Here is a 25,661-nt window from a genome sequence, read left to right as displayed (position 1 = left end):
AAAAACGGAACAATCCAGAGTTTTTGTCACTTCAGCATGCAAATTTTGCACATAAACGCTGGTTTCACTCTACATCCTCATAAAATGATTTGTTTTAGCTTCATGTATTACTATAAAAAGAAGTAAAGCATATGTCTTGTTTCCGTTTCAAATAAGTAATAAAACGAAAAGCTAAGTTATTATACGCATAGTTGACAAATGTGTTATTACAAAAACTAAAAACAAATCTAAGTATAATGTAGTGCAAACTTAGTTCTGGACAAAAATTGATTGTTAAATTTAAACTTTTTTTTTTTTTTTTTTAGAGAATTATATTTATATAAATCATGATAAAAAGTGGCTAAGAATTGAGGTTTGGATCCTGATCTTTTTCAGTTTTTTTATCCACTTACTTCAGTAAGATCATTTCTCATAATTTTTAAAACCTAATTTAATCTAAGAAATGAGAAAAATATTTAGGTTTTATCAATTAGAAATACCAGCAGAGTTCTTTAAATTCTTCTGTTAGTATGCATGTAGCAGCCTCAGATATTTAAGTTAAGTGACTAAAATATGTGGTATAGTTTTCCTCTACATCACAGCAGAGTGTGTGTGTCGTTGTGTACCCTCAGTGGATTCTATTCATTCTCTCTGGTTAGAAACGTTATACCTTTGGCAAGCAGTCTTTTTTCCTAGTGGCTTTGTGTGAGACCTTTGACTGGCTAATTAAAGCATCCATCCCACTGAACACAGCAGTCAGGCATAGGTACTTGACAATGACCCACTATTAATTATTGAAATTTGTATTTATTCTACAAAATATGTAACAGTTATAAAAAGATTTATATATATATATAAAAACTGAGTGTTGAAATCTTTTCCCTGTGGAATAATTGTGTTCAAAAGTTGGATTATCAGGCATACCATTGAATGGGGAGACAAGTGTTTGCAGAGTACATCTCATGTGAACTGCGCAGAATAGCTAATGGTTTTTGCAGCATCGGGTATTTTAGAAGACGGTATCACGTTCTAGTGGCAGAAAAACAAAATAAAAATTTTCCTGCAATGATATCATTACAGTTATTATCTTTTCCAAGCAGAAAATCAATGGGATTTTTGCAGAAAGAGAGACCTTCACAGTCTGCTGCTCTCTGAACTGGCAGGAAACAGCTGAAGAAAAGCAGGCACACACACACACACACACACACACACACACACACACACACACACACACACACACACACACAGACACACGCACGCACACACAAGTCCTAACAAGGAGTATATTTCACAGTGTGTCCCTAAGGAGGTGCCTTTACAAGGGTTTGGTCTCTAAACGTGTGTGGTTTGGTGTGTGTTTGCGTGCGGGTGTGTGCATGTGTGTGTGTGCGGGTGTGGGTGTGCGTGTGTGTGCGTGTGTGAGCTGCTGAGTGAAACTGATACGGCCAATCAGCCCAGAAGCACTAGTCGTAGACATACAGGGGGCAGGTTAGGTCGACATGTACAAGCAATGGGATGGGGCACATTAGGGTACTCACACACACACTGAGAGCACACACACACACAAACACGCATACTTACACACAGAAACCTCAGCCAGAAGTAATTTCCAAAACCAACCTGGCTAAAATGTGTCCTTAATTATATCTAGAAGGGTCAAAGGACACACGCATACATGCACATAACACAATGGAGCCCATTATGTCAGCATACTCACTTTTCTGTTGCCATCAGCTGTGAAACGTATCAGTCACCATCTCTTGTTCGGTTGAATTAGTGCAAAAGGATGTCTCAACAGATTAAAGGTTTGGCCACCCTCTACAATGCATTTTCTGAAGTGTCTGCATAACATACCACAGTAACCAGCCTCTGGGAAAGAAGGGGACTTATCGTCCTTTAACTGTGTTCCATCAAGCTTATGCTAATCCATAATTAGCTGAAATGTACTCAGCATTGGACTCCACATTAGAGTCAGTGGAATTTGGAGTTGTGTTGCTTAAAGACCAGCGGCATATGGAGCATATTTCTCTTCCCAAGTAATGATCCAGTCAGTGTGCAGAAGCTGCCAAAGCGTATTGACTGATGCTCCGTGGAAAATAACTGTGGGCTTTCGTTTTTGCCTGCAGTAAGCTTTATTGCCACAACAACTCAACAAAACAGTTTATAAATGATAATTTACTTCTCGACAAAGCAGCACAGTTTCATACTGACCAGACTTTGCCAAAAAAAACAAAATATATAAATAGGTCTGGGTGTCCTGCTTATCTGTCTATGGAACCTGACCCCAGTGCCTGCAGTGTTTATGCTATAGTAATTTCTGTTTTCTTTTCATATATTTTCATTACATGCCACTTCCAAAAAAAAAAGAAAGAAAGAGTCCCACTGAACACATAAAACAAGTTATCTACTGGTAGCCAGCTGTGCCATGCTCTCTTTTGATCAAGATTTTCAGGCTTTGCTATTTGACGACAAAAGCGTTGCAACATGTTTGGAAAAATAAAAGAGACTACAACGCTTGCCTTTGATATTATTCTATTTGTGTATTTATTGAGGCTGTATTGAACAAGATAAAAATCCATTGAGATCCAGATTTCTTTTACAAGGGTTTCCTGGCCAAGAAGGGACACAGCACACATCATAATGGGCAAGACAAATAGAAAATAACAAACATAGACTCTATAAATATATGGAGTACAAACACGTTGACAATAAATGCAGTCCTTATTATTACAGTAACAATTAAAAATGTAAAATACAACACTGTTAAAAGTATCTCTGTCGTTTTTGTTTTCTTAATATGAAGCTGATATTGCAAAAAATAACCTGATATTTAGATTTTTCTAACCCTGCATCATAAATTGTGTTATGAAACATTACAGGCGACTTGAATGGCACCTAAATTTATGCTGCATCTTGCTGACGGTTAACCAGCAGTGATCTTACCTCTTTGTGTGAGTGTTAGTGTGGTTTGTGTCTCTGTTTGAAAGTTACAATGTTAGAAAATCTTGCACTGGGAATAATATTATTGGTAAATGTTGTTATGACAATATCAGTTGCCATATATGTGTTTTTCTGTTCTCCTCTCTTTCTCATCTATGCTTCCATCACTCTGTCATCTTTAGCATTTTGGGCAACATAATTAGTGTCCAGTATGAACGTCTCTGTCCAACATAACATGCAAGTTCATAAGACCTAGAATGTTTCATTCAACAATTATTACACTCTAAACAGTCCTCTTACAACATAAATATTGCAAACACTGACGTTGCAATGGGGATATATTCACAATATGTTGTGCAGCCCTTAAAAGCAAGTTCTCACAGTTTTAGTTCAGATTGCAAGACAAGTGAAGGAGGAAATGACATCATGATTCTAGATAAATATCTTCACTCTTTATTTCATGCAAAATATGATAAATAAACACGAACTAGTTCATATTGGAACTCAGTTTTAAGGTGAACTACTAACATTAATTATTTAATTTCCTCCCAGGGGAACTTGAATTATGATGTAGTTCTTGTCAATGGTCCACTGATGCGATACTGGACAAGGGCAAAATATAGAAAACTGATTCAATTCTCTGTATCATGTTAGAACCGTTATTACTAACCTGTACTGCGATTCAATCCATTGTGTTATAATCACATTCTCTTCTATACCCTGTGACTGTGGAGTGGAGAATGAGTGTGTTTACATATCGGTGAAGTTGATTTTTTATTTATTTTTTCTCATCCACTGTAAAAGTGTGAATGCATTCATGTTTTGACTGAATATGCTTAGCACACCATGCTTCTCCTAAAAACTCTGCTCCAAAACCACAAATTTAAATGTTTGCGGCAGCGTAATTGCCAGTGTGGCTGACATGCTGTAACAGTTACTATGCACTGAAATGTTTGACTCGTTTCACAGACAATTAGGGTTTGCCTTTGGATCTTCCACTATTTAGCTTGGTTGGAGCGCTCTAAAGTGAATACTTCTTGGTTGGTGAGCTGTTTAGTGCTTCGGGTAGACTGTAGCAGATGGATGTCTTGGACTTTGACCTGGCTCTAGGCAGAAGATGACATGAAATTTCCCAGAGCTCTCTGACTTCTGGTGTGTAACTCTGCACAGGCGAGTGGGAAAATACTTACCTAAAATGTGAAACATCAAGCCACATGGGCATGGCCATAATTAAAATAAAAACTATGGTACAAGTGAAAAAAAAAAAAAAAAATTGGAGGGGGTTTGGAACTAGTGTTTAGACCTAAAAAATAATGCTTGCCAGAAGAAAAAAAAAGAAATCAAATCATGTGTTTTGGAACAGTAGTATGCTTCAGAGGAATTTGCTTGGAAAAGCACCATAAAGTGAAACATGGGAATTAACAGTGTTTCCCCTGGTCATGTACATTTTTATAATACTATGTTGGATAACTACATTAAAATGCAAGTACTTTGTGTTTTTATTTATTTTTAAGATATGTTAAAATTCCACTTTTTGTCTTTGGTAATTAAATAAGGAATACATCCCACTTTAAATTATTCTTTTGCCATAAAAACATTCAGTCACACTGAAAATGGGCCACTGTTCTCTCTGGAGAAGTGAGGCTTTTTTGATTATTAGAATCCTTTTCTTTTCCAAACATTGTTAATTATTGTAGTGTATATGTGAAGGTTTAAGTGAGTAGCTATTTTCTTGTATTTAATAACAAGACAAAATATGAAAAAAGTTATGAAAATATTTTGTTTTGTGTTGAGATAAACACATGAGAATGATTTTTCACTTGCTTTATTTCCACCAGTACAACAGCTATATGTTTTTCTTAATCAATCAATCAATCAATCAAATTTTATTTGTATAGCACATTTCAGCAACAAGTGAGAAAGAGAGAGATTTAAAAAGAAATAAAAAAAAACAAAATAAAAACAAAAAAACAAAAAACATTACATCATTAAAACGTCGAAAAGAAAGAAGAAGAAATTAAAAACATTAAAGACATAAAAACATGGAAGACATCAAAACCCGCACTCTAACCCTAATTTAACCATAAGCAACTCTAAACAGGTGGGTTTTAAGTTGAGATTTAAAAGCACCCAGTGTTTCAGCTGTTTTACAGTTTTCTGGAAGTTTGTTCCAAATCTGTGGTGCATAGAAACTGAATGCTGCTTCTCCTCGTCTGGTTCTTGTTCTGGGGATGCAGAGCAGACCAGAACCAGAAGATCTGAGGGGTCTAGACGGTTGGTACAGTAATAACAGATCTTTAAGGTATTGTGGTGCTAAACCGTTCAGAGATTTATAAACTAACATCAGTATTTTAAAGTCTATTCTCTGAGCTACAGGGAGCCAGTGTAGGGACTTTAAAACTGGTGTTATGTGCTCTATCTTCCTGGTTTTAGTGAGAACCCGAGCAGCAGCATTCTGGATCAGCTGCAGCTGTTTGATTGATTTATTAGTCAGACCTGTGAAGACGCTGTTGCAGTAATCAATGCGGCTAAAGATAAACGCATGGATGAGCTTCTCTAGATCGTGCTGAGACATAAGTCCTCTAACCCTGGAGATGTTCTTCAGGTGATAGAAGGCCGACTTTGTGACTGTCTTAATGTGGTTCTGAAGGTTCAGGTCAGAGTCCATCACTACTCCCAGGTTTCGGGCCTGATTGCTGGTTTTTAGTTGTAATAATTGAAGCTGTGCATTGACTCTGGTTCGCTCCTCTTTAGGTCCAAATATAATAACTTCAGTTTTGTTTCTGTTTAGCTGGAGAAAGTTTTGGCACATCCACACATTTATCTGTTCTAAGCATCTATTCAGTGATTGGATGGGTTCAGAGTCACCTGGTGACATCGTGATGTAGAGCTGTGTATCATCCGCATAATTGTGGTAGCTAATCCTATGTCCTGTTATAATCTTTGCCAGTGGGAGCATATAAATATTGAAAAGAAGGGGTCCTAGGATTGAACCTTGGGGTACCCCACATGTGACCTTTGACCTCTCTGATGAGAAGTTTCCGATTGAAACAAAGAAATCCCTGTTCTTTATGTAAGATTCAAACCAGTTGAGCACTGGACCGGAGAGTCCGACCCAACTCTCCAGTCGATTCAGTAAAATGTCAAGGTCAACAGTGTCGAAAGCTGCACTGAGGTCCAACAGAACCAGCACTGTGGTTCTCCCACAGTCTGTATTTATATGGATGTCATTGAACACTTTTACTACGCCAGTCTCCGTGCTGTGGTGAGCACGAAAACCAGACTGGAAGGAGTCAAAGCAGTTTGTTATTGTTAGGAAGTTATTTAATTGTTTAAAAACAGCTTTTTCAATAATTTTGCTGATGAATGAGAGGTTGGAGATTGGCCTGTAATTCTGCAGTAGGGATTTGTCTAGATTGTTCTTTTTTATAAGTGGTTTGATAACTGCTGTTTTCAAAGCCTGGGGGAAAACACCTGAAGAGAGCGATGAGTTTACTATTTGGATCAGATCATTAGCAACAACAGGCAGGACTTTCTTAAAGAAATGTGTGGGTAGAACATCCAGACAGCAGGAACCAGAGCTTAATTGACTTATAATTTCTTCTAGGGTTTTATAATTTAGTAGTTGAAATTGGGTCATTTTTCCTGCATTTGTTTTGTTTGGGCACAGCATTGGTACTGTCTTTGGAGTGGATGTGAAGATTAATCCTCTGATCTTTTGAATTTTCTCTGAAAAGAAACTGGAAAACTTGTTGCAGGCGGCAATAGATTGAAGCTCAGGTGGCAATCTATGCAATATGAGTGGATCATCAATCTTAGGATAAGAAAAATAGAGTCCAGAGTTAAATATGCACGCAAAGCAATGCAAAAACCAACACCGGCATAGAAACTTCTGGAAACAACTTTTTAGAAACCCTTAAAGTCACTTTTTATTCATTTTTATTTAAACCGGCTTGAAATAAATGTACATCTTCAGATTTCTTTTTGAATGTTTAAATCGTAAAATATTCATTCACAAATAAGTCTTTCTGTTGCTCTGGTCATAAGTCTGTAGGATTTCCAAGACTTTGAGGATATTATGCAGCATTTTGAATATTCGTGAACAGCTGGTACAGAGTCAGTTTCTTAGACCAGTGAACATACATATTAAAAAAAAAAACTATGATGCATTAGCTTCTGTCTTCATTGAATGCGAGACAAGTCATAATTTAATAAATAGACATTCTTAATTAAATTTCCAAGCGTAATTTCCAGTCAGAATTTGCTTCGTTCCTGACCTGAATCCCTCCTGTCTGTAGCTGCTGTGCTCCGTCTCTAGCGTGTTTTTTTTCTTTCCCAGATGGTGTGAAACTCAAAAAAGTGCTGTTTTTCTGCAGCACCTCACCCTCATAAACAGCCAGTTTACAACTGTTTGGGGTAGTCACTGACACGAGTACACACATGTCATCCAGCTCCATTAAAATGCAGACCAGACCCACCACACACACATACACACTGGGTGGGGAAACAGCGACAGGCAGGGACTGAAGCGTCTGCCAATGCTGGATTGCCTCCCAGATTTAAGTTTGAATGACACCTTTATGTTGGAATGTTTTATTTCAAAAGACTTATTTAACTTTTATTACTGTAGCAATTTTGTTATTACTCTACTTTTTTTTAAAATCTGTTTTTGTGCCGCCTAATGGCAAATCGTAAATTCAATTGGCTATTCAATAATTGAATTCATATCTTACAAAACAGAGCAATCAATCAAGTTTTGCCACATTCAAACCAATCTGATAGAATCCTCTCTATAATAGTGTCTTGCAAAATTATCCATAAAAATAAATGTCTGCATAAGTATCATTAAACCTCTTTTAATTTGGCACATCAAATAAAAGCCAGTACAACAATCAACTGCCCTAAAAAGTCAGCTATTAGCTACCAAAGTCCAGCAGTGTGAAATTCAATGTCAGTATAAATTCACTGTTGTGTGAAGGCCTCTGAGGTTGGTTAGACAACATTAGTGGACAAACAGCATCTTGAAGACCAAGAAACAAACTAGACAGGTCAGGGAGATAAAGTTGTGGGAAGGTTTAAAACGTCCAGAGTTTCATTTATCAAACAACATTCTGAGCTTTGAAGATTTCTCAGTCACTGTGTTCAGTCAATCATCAGTAATTTGAAAGATTTTACCAAAACTGCAAACGTACCAAGACGTGGCCATTCACGTTAACCGTCCGTCCAGGCAAAGAAAGTATTAATCCCAGGACCCCCCCAGCCCCTAAGAACTCTGGAGGAGCTGCAGAAATCCACAACTCAAGTGAAATAATCTACAGTCAAAGCAAAAATGCAATAGTCTAGATCAGGGGTGGGCAATCCTGGTCCTCGAAGGCCGGTGTCCTGCAACTCTTAGATGTCTCCCTGGTCCAACACACTTAAATCCAACAGCTGAGTCACCTCCTAAGTGCAGTCAGGTTCTCCAGAGTCTTGATAACGACTTCAATATTTCACTCAGGTGTGTTATTGACCCAAGGTGGTTGAATCCAAAAGCATGCCTCAGTTTCCAGTTTTCTATTTGTGGAAATGTCCTTCCACTTTACAATTATGATCATCTACTTGTTGGTCTATCACATACAATTACAATCAAGTATATGCCACATAGCATATCACTACATCTCTTGGTGAGCTGAACAGCTCACCAACCAAGAAGTATCCACTTTAGAGAGCTCCAGCCAAATAGGACGGCCTTTTCAAATATAACACAAGAACAGTATATGTAATTCACTGCAACAAGCAAAGCAGAGATGTTTTTCTTCTGGAGTCTTTAATCTTCATTTTAGTCATATTCACAATCCCAAATGCAGCTTGAATAAAACTGAAAAACATTTGACCAGACAGATAATAAGTCAGGAGCATCTGTAACGTGTCATCAGCCTACCCCTTCCCCTTTAAAGAGGGATAAAAGGAAGATAAACCTGTCAGCCACTTTGGATAACTAACTGCCTGTAAAGCTGCTGAGTGAAAAACTCCTAAATATATACATTTCTCTGCTCTCATATGGTTTGAGGCCCCAGTGTCTGTTCTCAAAAGACATATTTTATACAGCCCACACTTCTTCTCTCAGTTGTCACAACATCTTGCTGTGATTTATTGAAAGAGTTGAACTCCTCACCCCTGACCCTATTCAAACCCAGCAGTATTTCCTCATCCACCTGGAACATGCTCTTTATGTGCCTGCCCAGAGGCCAAACTTTCATTTGGACCAGAAATACCAAACTACTATATGAAAGGGAAAAGGAGAAGGTAAATTATATATTAAGCAGGAGAGCAGCCGTCCATCTATTGATGATTTGAAATGGGACTTGTTATGAAGAGGTTGTCCTCTTTCATTTTGAGGATGAAACATAAAGTGCACTGATGTTCTGCCCAGAGGGGAAGGAGATATGAAGAAACATATTATTCCTTGGTCCTCTGATGCTTAAGTATTTGTGCTTTTATGGAGGTTCGTTCACATATCAAACTTTATTGTTTCATAAAGTATTATGTATATTTTTATGAGTTGCATTCATTTTGTTTTTCAAGTTTTTAAAATCAAATCATTAAGTCAAATTCAATCCGAGGTATAATGTGATGCGATAAAGTTCAACTGATCATTTATTGTCTTTTTGTGAAAACAGGAGGGACTCAGCTGGCTGAGTTGTGGACGTTGTAGAAATCCCTCTTCATTAACATGTTTGTGATGTCAATGGAGAGGAACAACTCATTTTTAACAGGAAGAAACCTATTTGGCAATCAGGCTCTATGAGCTACAACCTGCCACCACCCACTGAAGATTGGGAGAATAGGAAATACACAGACAAAATACAAGAGGACTGAGACAGGGCTACCTTCTATCAGAACTAAAAGAATTAGTCCACAAACCAAATGGCAGCAGTTGCTTCATTTTTTTTATGGCTTTGTTCAGAAAATACACAACTAAACTCTGAAACATTGAGTCAGGAGTTGTTTTTTTAACAGAAACAAACCCAATGTCAGCTGTAGCTTCATGTAAGAGTACATAAATGTAATGATAGCAATAACTCTATGAATGAATCCTTCCAGGAAAGAGGCATCCAAACTCAAAAAAATAGGACAAGTGTACCTTCTACTGTATGGAAAGACTATTGTTGCACTGTAAATGGTTATGCACAACCTCCTAAAACTCAACATTTTAACACCACCCATGAACAATGAGTTTGATTTCATTGCCTGTTTGGACACAACACAAAAACTATCTGGCTTTACCTCCATTTTCATTCCATCTCAGATTACTGCTGCAAGATTTTAAACTCACTTGCAGTCATATCGTGCCTGCATAGTGTAGGCAATTAGGCGTTTTATTACTCTGGCAAACATCTGGACTCAGAAGTCAAACTTTGGGAGTGTACAGTCAAATCCCTGAAATAACCCCTGAAGTTGGAAATCTGTAGTAATTGGTGTAAAGCAAAGTGATGGCTGCATAATGTCTCATTTGACGTCTGATTATTTGCTACAGTGTTTTGCACTTGCTGGTAGGTGATGATTTGGTTCGGTGTGGCATCGTGATGAAATTATGAACGGTTTTTTTGAGATGATTGCAACACGTCTTTAAAACAATGCAGCTTTCTCTTCTTTGAAGCTCTTTCAGATACTTAGGTCGGTTAGAAATGACCACTTTCCACCATGATATTAATATATTTGCACCAAGGAATAGGTTGGATGGATTTGTTTAGTTGGCAAATAAAGAGAAGTGATGAGAAACGTAGTCGCGATAACACGTGGTTGACTGACAAAGGTAGTTGTCTAGCAGCAAAATTTGCCTGGTGAATAAGAAAATCATTGACAGAACACTAAATAGGGGTAGATTGACCATCAAAAACAGAGCCTGTGGGAATTTACAAGACTCCTTTGCAAGGATCTGCTTTTACTTATGACCCAGACCTAAAACACAGATGATATCCAGGCCTTCTGGGACGACAACAAGATTGCTTGCAGATTAATCAAACTAAACAGGCACAAAATTGCTCTCTAAGCCACATGTTTTAGATGGAAGCGCCGTATGGAATGCTTTTTAAAAGAAGCGAGAGGGCATCCGACTCCCGTTGCTATCCTTTTTTCTTGATGGAGACGGTTGACAGGCTGAGGAGGAACTCGCAGCAGGACCTGAGGCCTGCAGAGATATGCATGTTATTTTTGCGGCTACAGTGTGAAACTGCAGAAATGCATTCAAACACGTCATATATAAAGAACGAAAACAAAACAAGAGTTGTCATCGTCAAGAAGTTTGCAGCTGACAGCCTAATCCTAATCTAAATGATGCCAAAAATTGAGTTTGGTCAAAATTAATGAAGCGTTATTTAGTTGCCTCAGAATAACCCTCATTTGTATCCTTGCCCTGTCTGTGTTGTGTTTGCTACCCAGACCCATTTGACAAATTGATATCTTGGCTCGTGACCCCTTTAAACATTGCTGTGCCGGCTTGTTGGGCTACGTTGTGTCTGTGTTACGTCGCCAGCTCAAACAAATATTCAAGCTGTTTTATTTGGGTTTAAAGATGTGAGATTAGCCAGCAGACACAAGCAAAGATAAGAAACAGCATTTGAAAAGCCAAAAATAATGACGTGCACCAGAAATGTGTTATTCTACATTTCTCCCGGCGTTAATCATCCTAGAGCCAACCACCATCACTTCTGGTTGTGTGTATAGATGGTTAATCACCTATTGACAGGGTAATCCTGATGTTATAACTGTACATACTCAAGGTATAAGAACATGGCCTTTGTTTGTAGAGCATAACTTGCTCAGTATTACGCCTGCTATACACCAACACAAGAGTCAAGATTTATTTTTCTTTGGCATGAGCACATGGGATATTATGAACTTAATCAAACTTTGGTGCGAGTTACAAACCTTGTTGCCAATGGAATCCATGCCTACAGGCATAATTCATCCGTCCCAGCTTATTTTTGTATTTTAAATCATTCTGAATGTGAATTTGACCTACATGAAGAATGAATATCATCTGATTGAGATTGTTCTCCATTAGTGCTTCTACTTGTGTGTTTTGAAGCGCTCAGCGAAGACATGCGAGGCAATCCATCACATCAAACTGTGCATTGGTGTGGAAAGTTTTTTTTAATTTTCTCAATAAAGATAGGTGTATGATTTTACTTCGTCTTAAAACTGTAAAGATCCATTTCAATACATCAGATCGGCTCACGTGCAGCAGTCATGTCTCAGCTGCTGTGTGCGCTGTCACAATGATTTCCTTGCAACAAAGGGGCTGGAAATGAAGACCGCACTGACGGAGAGCGCAGAGACTACTTTAGGCTGGCAGATGTAATCCCTAACACGGCTCCAAAGTGCTGTGAGCCACCGCAAATTTTCCGTGTGAACTTATTTAAAAACAAAGCTCGTACCACAGACCTCTCATTCTCCTTGTTTCTCATTTTTTCTAAACAGTCATTTTAAAGCACTTTCTTCAGCACACTTTCTCACTTTCTCTGCCATCTCATCAAAATGACAAACAGCTGAGTGGCTCAGCGTAACGTTTATTGGGTTGGGAAGTAACTCGTCAATCATTTTGGTGTGATTTTAAGGAATGTTTTGACAATGCTTGATGATTGAAGTTTAGAAACTTTAAATTATCTGGCACCAGTAACCTGCCTTAAACAGTATAGTTTAGCTTGATTCTGTTTTGCAAGGAAAACAATTTGGTAATACGCTCCCTGAATCCATAATATATTTCAAAAAGATAGATTTTAAAAATACATTGGTCTGGAATTTTTGTTTACATTCTCAGCTTTATATAAATTGCAAACAAAAAATAGGGGTAAGATGAAAGACTTTATAGTTACAGATGCTATGCCACAAAAATGTATTTTAACAATGAGTTGTTGATGTGCTCCTTATTTTTGGGATTTATAATTCATGTAGCAAAGAAATCTGTTTGTTAAAATTATTGTAAGAACTACAAGTTAACGATACAACCTTATTTAAGCTGGACGGCACACGGAAACATGCTAAATAACTGTTCATTTTTAAAGTTGAAGCCAAGATGCTATCAAAGTTTGTCATCTGAGAACTTAGCGTTCCTTTGCTTGTTTTGGTTTTTCCGATTGTCTCAACTTATGTTTTTTTCCTGTCTCGAGTTTAGAAATCTGCGCTCGTCTGTGTTTATGGCTTTATCTTTATTCTGTCTGCTGCTCTTTTCACCCTCTTGTCTGCCTTCCTGGTGCTTCTCAGATTTTCCATCTGCTTTCTGTTCAGCAAATGGAGATCGGTATCGATATTACAAAAAAAAAGCAATACCCTATTGAGTGTGGCCAGTTTCTGAGTCACGGTCTGCGTCAGAGAAATATACTGAAAGATAGTTTTGGTGTTGGTTGAAATATTATCATTCTTCAGAATAAAGAATCCTTATTTTGTGGAACTGAGGTATAGGTTTTGTGTGCTTCTTATAATCAGCACAGCTTATCTTTTACACTCTCACAGTCATGTCAAAGCCATATTTTATCGGGACTTGCTCTTATCATTGACATCTTACTTTCAAAACTATGTCCTGTTTATGTTGGTGCTTCAAAAACAGTTTTTGCTGAAGCTTAGACAGTGGTTGGGTTGAACCTCTACATCCTTACACATATATTAAGTGAATTTAAAATGCTGAGGACTCTTAAATAAAGACCAAAATGACAAGTTACATCATCATAAATGGGTTCAAGGCAAATCCTTTTTTACTTTCTCCAAGATTTGTTCGTATTCTGTGTAGTTGTAATGGTTGTTGGTGGGTGTAATAGCAAACATGTGCTACCCTTTTTGCAGTCCATAGACCACAAGTTGACATTTTTACACAAATGGAGGACAAATGCAAGATGAAACGACTCTACGTACTCTTGAACAGTGATTGAATTGTGGCTTATTATGAAAAACTTGCTTGTTGGCTCCTTTCTCAATCTGTCTTGATCCTTGAATATGCGAAACATTCGACTACATATACATTTGTGTGTGTGCGTGCGTGTGCGTGTGTGTGTATTTTGGTCTAGTCTGAATTGGCTCCAAAACTATTTCATGTGGTATCGCATTGTTTTGAAAATACATTTGTATTGAGGATGAATCCAGGTGCAACATTGTGTCCTGTGGTCTCTGTGAGTTCAATCAAAAGAGATTATTCTCAGAAATCTAAAACCTGCATGTTTTCGTCTGTTCACTGCAAGTCATTAAGCAGCTTTTTAATGTCTGGCACTACAACTATCGTAAAAAACAATAAACTCTTCAAGACACTGCTTACAAGTTTCCCTCATGCTCCTCCCCATGCAGGGCTTCTCATTCATACATACCTTTATTTGCAAGGGATGGCCATGACATTGTTTTTATTAGCGGCATTATTACAAATTGTTTGTCATAGTTGCTTGTGTAGAAATACCAAGAGCATAACGTTCGATACGTTTGTAATAAATAGCTCTCCTGACATGTGGTCAGTCTTACCAGTCTGATGACCAAGCCACATCTGTGTGTTTAGTGTCGCTCTACATGGATAAGCTCCAAATACAAACTATTTGTAAGACATATAAAGTGGAGTCGTACTTAGATATATCACCCCATATGGGTAAGCCCCCCCTCCCTCCCCCCCACTGTCCCACAAGTCTTTAATCTTTCACACTGTTTCTTGTGGGTTTGTGTTCTTTTCAAACAAGCTCCAAAATGATTATTGATGATGGTTATGTTTATTGTTTGAAGGAATTCTGTGCCCATCAAGTACAAATAACGTTATAAGTAAATCATGGATAATTGAAAAAAAAAAGAGTCATATTATCAAAGCCTGTATTTCTAGACCGAGCTGGCCTTGTTTGATAAACACAAGGAAAGCTGTGTTGTTTTTGTGCCAGTGAATAACCAGTAATTTTCCTCATATTTGTCTTTGTCATGACTGTCACTTTTATGGATGGTTGACGCTCTCTGACAGTTAAACACCCTGAGGTTTTACTTGGCTGTTACAAGCCAGTGTTGGGGTTTTCCAGGAAAAAAAAAAAAAAAATGCTTCGTTACATCATTTCTGAAACATTGGATCACAAATGTCTATCCTTTTTTTTTTTTTTTTTTTTAGCTTTGACAATAGTTTACATAGGCTTAATTTATCTTTTTATGCTCCATAGCTTGGTGACACCTTATGGTTATCTACCTCAATTAAAGGTTTCTTTCTGTGCGCAGAGGCGATGACTGCAGGCTGCTGAAGTCTACTGACTAGCAGAACATAATGTGTACATAAACAGCAAGAAAAGTCTGTATGGGGTGGAAAGGCCTCAGTACTGACTATAGCGTTTGTTTATCCAGCGTGCTGTAATGTTATGAGAACTGCTGCTTTGGCCTTGGTTTCAAGCTGTAGTGTAAATATTGAAGACTATGGAAAAGGAAGACTGTTTAAGGCTTTCCATATGTTCTAATAATCCGAGCCTCTGATTGCAGCAATTCCATGTCTTCCTGACAAGAAGAACCTCCGTGGTTCTCGCCTTGCCCAGCTCTAAGTACAGGTGTGAGGAGGAGTAAAACATAGTTTGCTGTGTTTGACTTTACTCTTGAGCCTGTACCATCTACAGTGCAATCTCAGATAATTGGAAGCCAGTGGATGAACTGAGATCGTTTCTAGGCATATACGTTTTTTTTTTAACATGTTCTCCAACATCATCATGAGCCAGTATGTTTGTTTTTTGTATAATGTCTTTTAAGTCTTAATGGCGTTCCTCTTTAGTGTTTGAGTTGAAACAATTATCTTGGGGGAGCATGTAAAATACCACACCATCTAAAAGTAAATCAGAATATTGGACCTTTAATATTTTCAGCTTTTGTTAGTCCTGATAACACATTTCTTTCTTGCACTGCTAAATTGCCTTGCTTATTTATGAATAACCCACGCTTATAGGTCTTTTCTAAAAAAACAACAGTTGCCTCTAAAATATATTAAACTTAATCAGTGATTGGCTTTCAATATTAGAGGCAATGAGTTTAAAGGTTTTCCCAAACCATAGTGTTTTGGTGTAAAACTTATTTATAGCTTTTTCCTTTTTTTGGCCTGCTTTCAAAGCTGTCGCTTTGGAGGAAATTGGACCAAACATTATTAAAATGAAGCTTTTCCAAGCAACACATGACCCAATCTGTGCCTCTCTTACTAAGTGGTCCATTTCATGTTCCTGCATGTAGAGAGTCCACGGTGAATGAAGGCTTTCAGGTCTGTCTCGTATCTTTATCTCCACCATCTTCCTTCTTTTGGTGCAACTTAAAAGGCGTACAGTGGACATATTGTGCATTGGTGCACATATCCCTGGCCAATTTCATCGATTTAAGATGTATGAAATAAGCCTAAGTAAATAATCAGTGGAAATACATGTCAGATGTTGCTCCAGATTACTCCAGATGTGGACGCCCAAAACTGTGCGGGGCTGTAAATTGCAGGGCTGCAGGTCTGTTTCCAGTGAGAGGCTGTAAATAAATATCAAGTCGAAGTTATGCCATGAGCCCAAAGCGGGGCCAGAGAAACACGTTTTTTAGCTTAAGGTGGAAAATTTCTGTAACTAATGCATTAAACTTCAGATGAAAAAAAAATTGCTTTGCGATTTTACATTAGATAATATTCAATGTTGCAATCTTTATTTTTTATTTTTTTCATTTTTATCTGCTGTCTGTTTGATGCCGTGAATTAATGAGTCTAAAAATGGCTCTGTAATGAAGCCATATGTGAAACCAGCAGGGCACAATTTCAGTTAGCCACAAATTAGGAGCAAGGTAGTGAAAACATTACATAACCGCTGTGAGAAAGTCATCTTGTATTAAAATAAATGCAGATCACCTGTTTGAGAAAGTATTGTTAAATTCTAAATTTAGTATATGCAATAAATCAGATTTATACTTGGACTTTTAACAATTCATCAGTTTCTGTGAATCTAAAAAAAATACTTGAAGACTACAGCTATATAACGTCTTTTAGTTTTAAATTACCACCTAGTGTCTTGCTAAGTTTGAATTTGCTTGCTTTTGGGATGTCTTGGGCAAATAAAACCCTCCCACTATTTTGAAATTATACTTTACATTCATTTATTTTTCTCAAAAGATAAAAAAAAAATATATTTTTTTTTGTACAAATATTTAATTGCCGTTGTACCTCTTAAAAATTTGCATATGATGTAAGCATGCTGTGTGTATATTAACGAGTCTCTGGAGTTTTGAAGTCCACAGACCTTTCCATTCCCCTACATTGTGTTGAGCAGCACAATTTATCCCACCTCAGTCCTGTGATGTAGAATTGAATACATCTTGAGCTTGAATAAGACTTAAGCGGTTTCTAAATGTAAGCTGTAAAACTTTTGTCCCTTTGATTCATTCAAATCTCTATTTTTATTTGTGAGTTTGGCTTTCATATAAAAAGCATATATGTACATTTTATAGACTAATTCCAATGCAAACGTTGCATATTTATTCATACGCGAAAGCATTTTTTCCCCAAGTCATGGTGGCAGCAACATGGCAGCCATAGTGCATCCAGGCTGGCCTGTTTCAGTTGGTGGCTCTGGCCCAGATTAAAGTGCTGGGGTTCATTGTTTACACAGCTCCGTGGTGCCACGGCTGAGCAGGCCTAAACAATAGGCCACTGCTCCCTTTTGTCAGAATGAGAGGAAGAATGGAGACCTCTTGACATGGCAACCTGAAGCCTCAATGGCCCCACTTCACCTAGCTGAGAGGGTCACAGCGAGAAAGAGAGGACAGGCAAGTAGAGGGGATGGAAAAGATTAGTACGGTCGTGAATGGAGAGATCAAAATGGTTGGTGAAGGAAAGAAGAATCGTCCGAGGGGGATGGATGGAGAACGTTCAGAGACAGAGTCGAGACGAAGACTTTAACCCACTGAAGCTTTTTGTTTTATCATTTTCAAAGTAACAAAGACATTGACATTAAGAATCATGCCCTTTATTTTGAATTTGTGTTTACATATGATATTACCGTTGCATGACTGTAACCTCTCCTCCATCTTAGTCCTTCTCGTCTCCTTCCATGTTGCATTCTTGCAGTCTTGAGTCTTCCAGACCTAATTGCTTCATTCCTGCTCTCCTCTACTGTATTCTGGAGCCATTTATATCAAACGTCCTGCGTCTGTTAGCTTCAATGCATCACCATTAGCTTCGGAAAAGGGGGAGTCACAAGTTTCATTTCTTGATTGCAGGTCACTTTCTTGGCAACAACACAGTTATCGATGTGCTTCACCGCCAGGGATATGAGGTGGAACACACGCCTGCTGGACAGCCCATAAGGAGGTAACGGCACCGGGAGTAAGCAAGTTAAACACAACCACACACTGCAACGTGTCTGACGGAGATTTTATATGATAGACCGACAGAAAGTTTTCAGTTGCATTCAGGTCAGTACTTGGGCTGGGCCATTCTAATGAATAGAAATGTTATGCAGCAAACTCTCTATATTGTATGTTTAGGGTAACTCTCCGACATTTCCAGTCTGTTGCATTCTTCTATTTTGGCCTATTAATTTTCCCATCAACCTTTATGAGTTTGACTTATCTTGTTTTTTTAGTTTAATTGTGCCAGAACATTGTTTCCTATATAAAAACAATAACTAAGGGTATCATAATGACTAATAACATTTTCATAACAGCATGATTGATCTTTTAAAATCATAGTTGCCTCTGGTATCAAAGTAGACAAGATGAAAAATGAAATATGAACTGAATATACAGATAACTAACTTGAATTGACTAGTAAAAAATGAATCATTTTGTGATTTGTCTTTTGCATAAATTCATAAACTGTTGAATTGTTTGGAGAAAATAGTTAGTAGGATCTTTTTTTTGGCACAATTTGTTCAAGACTAGAATGCTACATCCATTAAATGTAGCAATCAGACCTTTTCTCCCGAGCTGGTTATTGTTTTTATGTTTAATTTTAACTAAAAAAAGATGTCTGTTCAGTTGTCTGCAACTATACAACTAGATTTTGCTGCAGGAGCTAATATATATTGGGATGCACTTTCTTCACACCCCAAAGTCATCAGAGAGACACATGTGGGTAAAGGTCGTCCCTTAATCGGACTACATGATATCGTAGATGCAATGTTTACATTTCACTGTTTCAGCAGAAGTGATTCTCATTGACAGCTCTCATTCTTTAAAGGATTTTGCATTCTTCTGTGTTTTGGATCGCGCAGCTGATAAGTCTGACAAATTCCCCAGCGGCCCACCAATGACGCATTGTTGAAAAGTCCGAGCTAAGTTCGGCTCGTACCTCCTACTGCGAAGCATGTAGTGCATGCAGCCAGTCGGGCGTGGAGCGCTGCGGGTGGCTATCTCACTTTCAATCTGCGTTCCTGTTCCTGTGTGTGTTCGAATGAATGAGTAAATCTACTTTCACACACAAGAGCCTGTGTTTGATATGGGATTATGAGCCTGAAATGAACCAGCACCTGACCCGCGTCGCTGGGTTAACGCGAGTCCGAAAAACTTTACTGCTCTTGTTCTCTCGTTTGTGTAATAATGCAGCTGAAATGAAACTGAGTGATTTATTATGTAGACTGAAATAAAAATGACATTTGCATCGCATCAGGTTCTGTGAAAGTTTGTAGGTGATAAGGATCGAGGAGAGCAGTTGAAGATAAATGGTTTCCGTGCCTCGCTTTTTAAAAGGGACTTAAAAACTTTGTTGTCTTTTGCAAAACGTTTCGCTTGTAACACATTAACTGCTGTCTGTGGATGACACCCCTGGACCACTTTAAGGCTAATTTACAGCGAGGACATCGTTTGTAATGTGTTTCTGCTAAAGCAAATGGGTTCTTCTTCGAGAAAGACAACATCTGGATGGCAGAACACACTGCTCTAAAGTATGTGGATATAATTCAATGTTAAAGACGTGTCCACAGATGTGGTAGTTATCATTGCTTATGTTACAATGCTTCAGCAGGTCAAACATTTAGAAAGCAATGAGACATGTCCACAACTTGGCAGATGTTTAACCTGACAAAGATCCACGTGGAACCGAAAAGCCGTCAATAAATGTTATGAAGATCAAGTGTTGTAGGCTTCACTACACCCATATACACTGTACAAAATGCTTTTAGTTTGTGTTTGCACACACGCGTGCACACATACGCGCATGTATTTTCTATCAAACTTCATCTTGTTTACTGTATTATCTCCTCACCCTTTTTCAATACTTCCGAAATTCATCTCTCCCCTCTTCAGTCTTGCTTTTCTCCTTCATCTTCATTTTGTCATGGCTGACTAAAATCAAAGAAAAGAAAAACTTCCTCCCAGAATGGGTGTGTCAACGTTTCAAAGGTCCACGTGTTCCCGGGAGGGGAAAAAAAGAATATGTCCCTGATTTTGGTTTCCTAGTGTTTGCAGTCTTTAACTGCAAAGATGTGAAATGTAATTCAATATTTGTGAACCTTTTCAAAGCTGATGGGTCACAAAGAGAGTCAAAGCAAACAGAGAAGAATCAAAGTGTATTAGGAGCTTCTTCATAAAAGGCTTAAAACACATTTCCCATTTCTGTTCTTCAACTTATTAATGTGTTTGTATCACTTAGGAGATCGTCGTCAAAACCCGCTTCCCCATCACTGGAGGATCACGAGGATGACTTTACTCTTCTGGAACCCTTCCTCCATGATATCCCACACAAGGAGGAGGACCAGGGAGTTCTCCAGGAAGAGGACCCACTGCCCCACATGCTCCTTCCTGCAGACAGCCTGGACCTTCTAGAGAAAGCGGAGAAGAAGATGCTAAAGAAAAAGAGGCGGAACAAGCAAAAGAAACAACAAAATCGACATTTCAATGACCTCTGGGTACGCATAGAAGAGAGGTAAGGAGACAGAAAGCCCAAAGATAGCATGACTACTTTATTTTGGACATTTAATAACTGATTTAAAGTGCTTTTGTTCTTTTTTTTAAAGGGTGAGAAAATGTGCAACATTTAGCTTGTGTGGTTTTTCAATTCAACAATCGCTTTGAATTCATTATAGAACATAATGTCAAACTTATACATAAAAGCTAGCGTCACTGTCCACAATAAAGCAAGTTTTATACGTCCGTCCATCCGTCTTTTACTTTTAAAAACCTTTAAAGTTGTTTATTCATCTCCTCCTAAAAATAGAATAATCCAAAAACTTGTACTAACATGACTAACATGTACTATAAACCAGTATGGTTTATAATTGTAATAGTTGTAAATAGTTGTTTAAGAAAACATTGTAAACGAATGAAGATAAACACGTTACTTCATTAAGTATGTGAGAAGACTGTGGGGAACTTCCTGACGTGATGCTGGGGGCTCAAACAGCCACCGTATCACCAAACAAACAGCCAACATATCAAATCACTGTCCTCTTCTTTTAGTTACAGAACACAAACATTAGATCCACGCTTCTCTGGAGCTGGTATCAGTGTCTTACATGTAAAAATAGCAACTTGACAATTGAACCCGACTTGCTTCTCACCATCGCTCTAGGCAGGGACTAACCGCAGAACAAAACAAGCTCACCTTTTTGACAAAAAGGAGCTGTCTGCCGTGTGAAAAAAAACTTCTGTATGTTTTGTCACAGCGAGATTTTGCTTTCATTTTAGTTGTCAAAAAAGGCTAGGACTCTGTTCTTCCATTTCCTAGAGTCATTTATCAGGAAGAACCATTTGTTCAGTGTCTCCATTTCCAGTCATTTGTCATGGGGTCAACCAACACAGTCCACAATAAATAGCACTTATGGGCCATTTAGAGTTTCCAGTTTCATCTGACATACACAAAGCTGGACTGTGTGAATTAAATACGACAGCCCAAAGAGAAAACAAATATGTGCAGAGGATGAAAACGTCATATAAAGTGCTCTTTACATTATGTCAGTGGAAATTATTTTTCTCTCTTTATGCAAGGCTCTGAATTTTAAATGGGAAAAGAAACAGACTGTTTCTTATGCTTGCTACAAAGTGCACTCCTTATGCAAGTCTGTGTATTTTAATGTCTGAAAAGGAGAAATGGTCAGAGTATCAGACTTTCTGATGCAGTCGTTGCATAGTTATGTAGTAAAGAACCTGGTTGCTTTAGTTTGTACAGACTTACTTTCTATGGCTAAGTTTTGCTGGAATCCCCCTCCCAACATTTTTCAGAAGTGTGACATGATTTTTCATTTCAAACATGTGAGATTAGGATTTACAATTACTGTTTGTTGGTGTTTAAACCATAAAGCCAGTTAGGACAAATCCATTTAACCCAACGTTGGTAAGAAAATGAGCGGGAAAACTAGGATTGTTGCGTTATATATTTATCTTGTTGTCTTGTTATTTCCTCCTGCAGCTCCATGATCCAGTCTCCGCCTCCTCCTTTGGTTCATATCATCAATGGCTACATCACAGTGGAGCCGCCAAACAGAGTCTACAGCCAGCACAACTACCATCACTTACAGTCTTCATCACCCATCACCTCCTTTCCCTACCCCTTACTTATTTTTCTCTTCACACTTATAGCTTTGGTATTTCAGAAAGGGTCTGCAGTCCTCTAGCAGGACATCAATTATTTTAGTAATAAAAACATTGAAGAGTTTAAATTCAGTCCCAAATGAGGTCTAATCAGGACCTGAGGCCCACCAGAAAATATTTTACATGTAACTGTCAGGCTTGAGCAACCTGAGTTGGAACTGATGTCAGTGGACTGATGCTCAGATAAAATAAATAAATAATTATAAAAAAATACAATTTAACATGTTTTCTTGGAACAATACAGGTTTTTTTTAATTATTATTTTGCGATGAAAATACTTTGCACAAAAATTGCAAACAAAAACGCTAGTGAAAGAAATAAAATCTGAAATATTTTCTCATGTCTCATTTGCGTTTTTGCCAGATGTTAGCTACCCATTTGTGCCTGCAACTTGCATACAGTTTAGAGCATTCTTCAATATTAAAAATTCTTCATAGACACAACTTGCACCATTTGTATTTAATGTGCTTGTATGAGTTAGCGTGTTTATGCTGTGCTTGCTTGTGAGAGTGAGTCTGTCAGCTCTTATACGCCTTGTGTTTGCAGCCAGAAGTGTTCTTCACAACTTAATTTATTCTTTCATTTACAATCTCTTTGATGTTGTTAAATGTATTGGTTGGGGAAATTGTACATAGTTTTTTTTATGCTACAGTTGTATTTTAGGGCTATACAAATGATGAGAAACATGGTTTTTATATGAATTGATGAATAAATGAGCAGCATATTCCTTAAAGGACATCAGGTACTAACCACCACAGCCCATGTCATGTTTCACACTGAAATGAAAGTTGTGATATGGACAGATGATTGTATTGTATCTAATCTATCAGTGTTATTTCTTGCTTTGTTTGTCTTTGTTGAAAGAACTCATTTTTGTTTATTATTAGGTTTAAATTATTTAACTACATTAGCTTTCCTGTAAAGCATACAGAACATTTTCAGACTTTTTATAAATATTTTTGTTACTACAGTATCCAAATGTGCTTTTTGTATTTTCAAGATAATTATAGTGATAATATTACAGTTATAATGAAGCCTGTCCACACATGTAGAGCATGTACAGTGTAGTATTTTAGGACAGTCACATGTCATCTATGGAATAAGATAATTGTAATAGTATCAACAATAAAATATTTATTTAGACGCACTCTTTGGTTTATTGCCATTTTTTGACTGTAATTAAAATTAAAGAAAGTCAATACTGTTGTTATTTTTTTATATGTAGAACAACAGAAGTCAGAATTCTGAGATGAAAATCTTTTGTTTTCAGGCTGCGTTCACACTGCAGCCTAAAGTGACTCCATTTCGATTTTTTTTATGACGTAATGCCACCTGTATCCGATCTTTTCAATCTGAATAGTAGATGTCGGATTCTTTCCAACAAATCTCACTATTCTACGTCCTGATACGCGCAAGCAGGAAGAAAAACAACAACCATGATGGACTATATGAGGATTAAGTTGTTAATATGCTGCTCCGGTTTATGGCATGTTAACCGGCTGTTCAAATATTCTCTAATAAACGCTGCTATTATAAGTTGTTTAAGATCTGAGACAAGCTAAACAAACTAAAGACGCTGTAGCAACAAGGGAACATACTGGAGCAAACAGGAAACTGGAGCAGCAAGTGATCTTTTCGACGTACAGGAAATGGAAGTTAATAGATTTGTTCTGTCAACAGGAAAAGATAGCTAATTGACTATTTAGCTTGCGCTTTCATTTAAGGTGGAGCTGCGCTTGGGACGGGCTTATCTACGTGTGCAGGATAATAAGGAGATTTCAGAGATAGACCATGAAAGTGTGCTTATTTCTTGAATTACATTACTGAACATTTTTGATGTTTTCATCACAGAGATAAATGCTGCCAGGAGCCCCACGGAAAGTGTTTTATGTGAATGTTTCTTTTATTAAAATAAAATATTTCACTGACCAATTAGCAGCTGGACCAAGGCCAGCCTGGTTATATTTGACACTAATGAAAAATTCATATTCAACATACAAATGACATGTAAAACCTTTCATATTTTTTTGTATCTTCTAATTAATGACAGACATTTGCCAAACTGAGATCAAATACTGGAACATTTCATTGTGTGATTGTGAAGGGTAAAACAGCTCTTTACTTGTATCGCTTAAGTCACTTCAGTAAGTCAGTCTTATGGCTCCAAGGCATCAAACTTACATCATGTTAAAGACAGCGTGCAATTCTAAATGACGGTTTCGATCTGTTCCATGTAACTCGAAACGTCTTAAAAACAACAAACCACGTAAGTCACTCAGTCATTCCATAAAAGAGCAAACAAACAAAGTTGCAGGTCACTCCCCTAATTGCCTCCTGTTGAGTGCTCTTGCTGACAGATGTTGTAGCTCATTTACTATTTGAAACACAGCTTGACGAACAGCGGGAATGTCAGGAGTCAAGCCACAATAGTTACCTGCAGTCGAGAATAATAAAAAAAATCCTTTAAAACTTAAACCAAAGTCTTACCTTCAAACAGGAAGGTCGGTAATCATCAGCTGACCTCTTTACTGAGGGATTCTTCACTTCTTTGACATATTTTCACTCTGAGGCTTTTGCAATTATTAACAAACAACGATGGTTAAAACATTCAACTCGATGCCATAGAAAACTAATGCCTTTCTGAAAGTCGAGGGCTCAGTGAACACTAATAAGATGGACGTAAACTAGCTGGAGGAAATTATGTTTACTGTATTCACCTTAAATGCTATCTAACGTACAGCGTAATGCACATTGAGTCACCTCATAACCACATTGAAGTCAAGCAAGCAGACAACACATGGAATATTTTTTTTTACCAACAGAACTTCATGAACTTGTCCAAATTACATAAAATATTTTAAAATATATATTTATTTTCCTTTTTGCGTAAATCTATTTAGAAAGTCGGTTCCTACAGAAGCACACCACATTGGACTGTAGGTTGGGTGGCCAACTGAACCTGGAGAAATTAAAAGCAGATGTCTCTGCAGACTCCTGTTTCCTGTAAAACATGAAACTATAGACAAAAATAAAGACGTGCCATCAGCCCTGGTCATAAAATCTACCAATCTTACTGTAGATTTTTTTGCTGCACAAGGTCAACTCATTTTTTTTTTTTTTTTTACAAAAAGTTATTCCGTGTGTTTCTGTTTTACTTCTATGTCTCTGATCCTGTACATCTAGAGTGTGTTTAAGAAAAGTCTTAATAGTTACTGCATTCACCTAAA

General features: G+C 37.6%; 1 protein-coding gene across 1 annotated transcript in view; it reads left to right on the top strand.

Annotated features, from left to right (window-relative positions):
* trabd2a (TraB domain containing 2A) overlaps positions 1-23,581 on the top strand; it is a 52,147-nt gene extending 28,566 nt beyond the window's left edge. The window contains exons 5-7 of the mRNA XM_008423926.2: positions 18,127-18,217; positions 20,498-20,770; positions 22,253-23,581. Of these exons, the coding sequence (XP_008422148.1) occupies positions 18,127-18,217; positions 20,498-20,770; positions 22,253-22,457 (569 nt within the window). The 3' untranslated portion in view covers positions 22,458-23,581. The remainder of the gene's footprint in view (positions 1-18,126; positions 18,218-20,497; positions 20,771-22,252) is intronic.
* The last annotated feature ends 2,080 nt before the right edge of the window (positions 23,582-25,661 follow it).

The sequence above is a fragment of the Poecilia reticulata genome, linkage group LG12 (genome assembly GCF_000633615.1).
Source record: "Poecilia reticulata strain Guanapo linkage group LG12, Guppy_female_1.0+MT, whole genome shotgun sequence".
In the NCBI taxonomy this organism is placed as follows: domain Eukaryota; kingdom Metazoa; phylum Chordata; class Actinopteri; order Cyprinodontiformes; family Poeciliidae; genus Poecilia; species Poecilia reticulata.
This window is presented reverse-complemented; position numbering and strand designations above follow the sequence as displayed.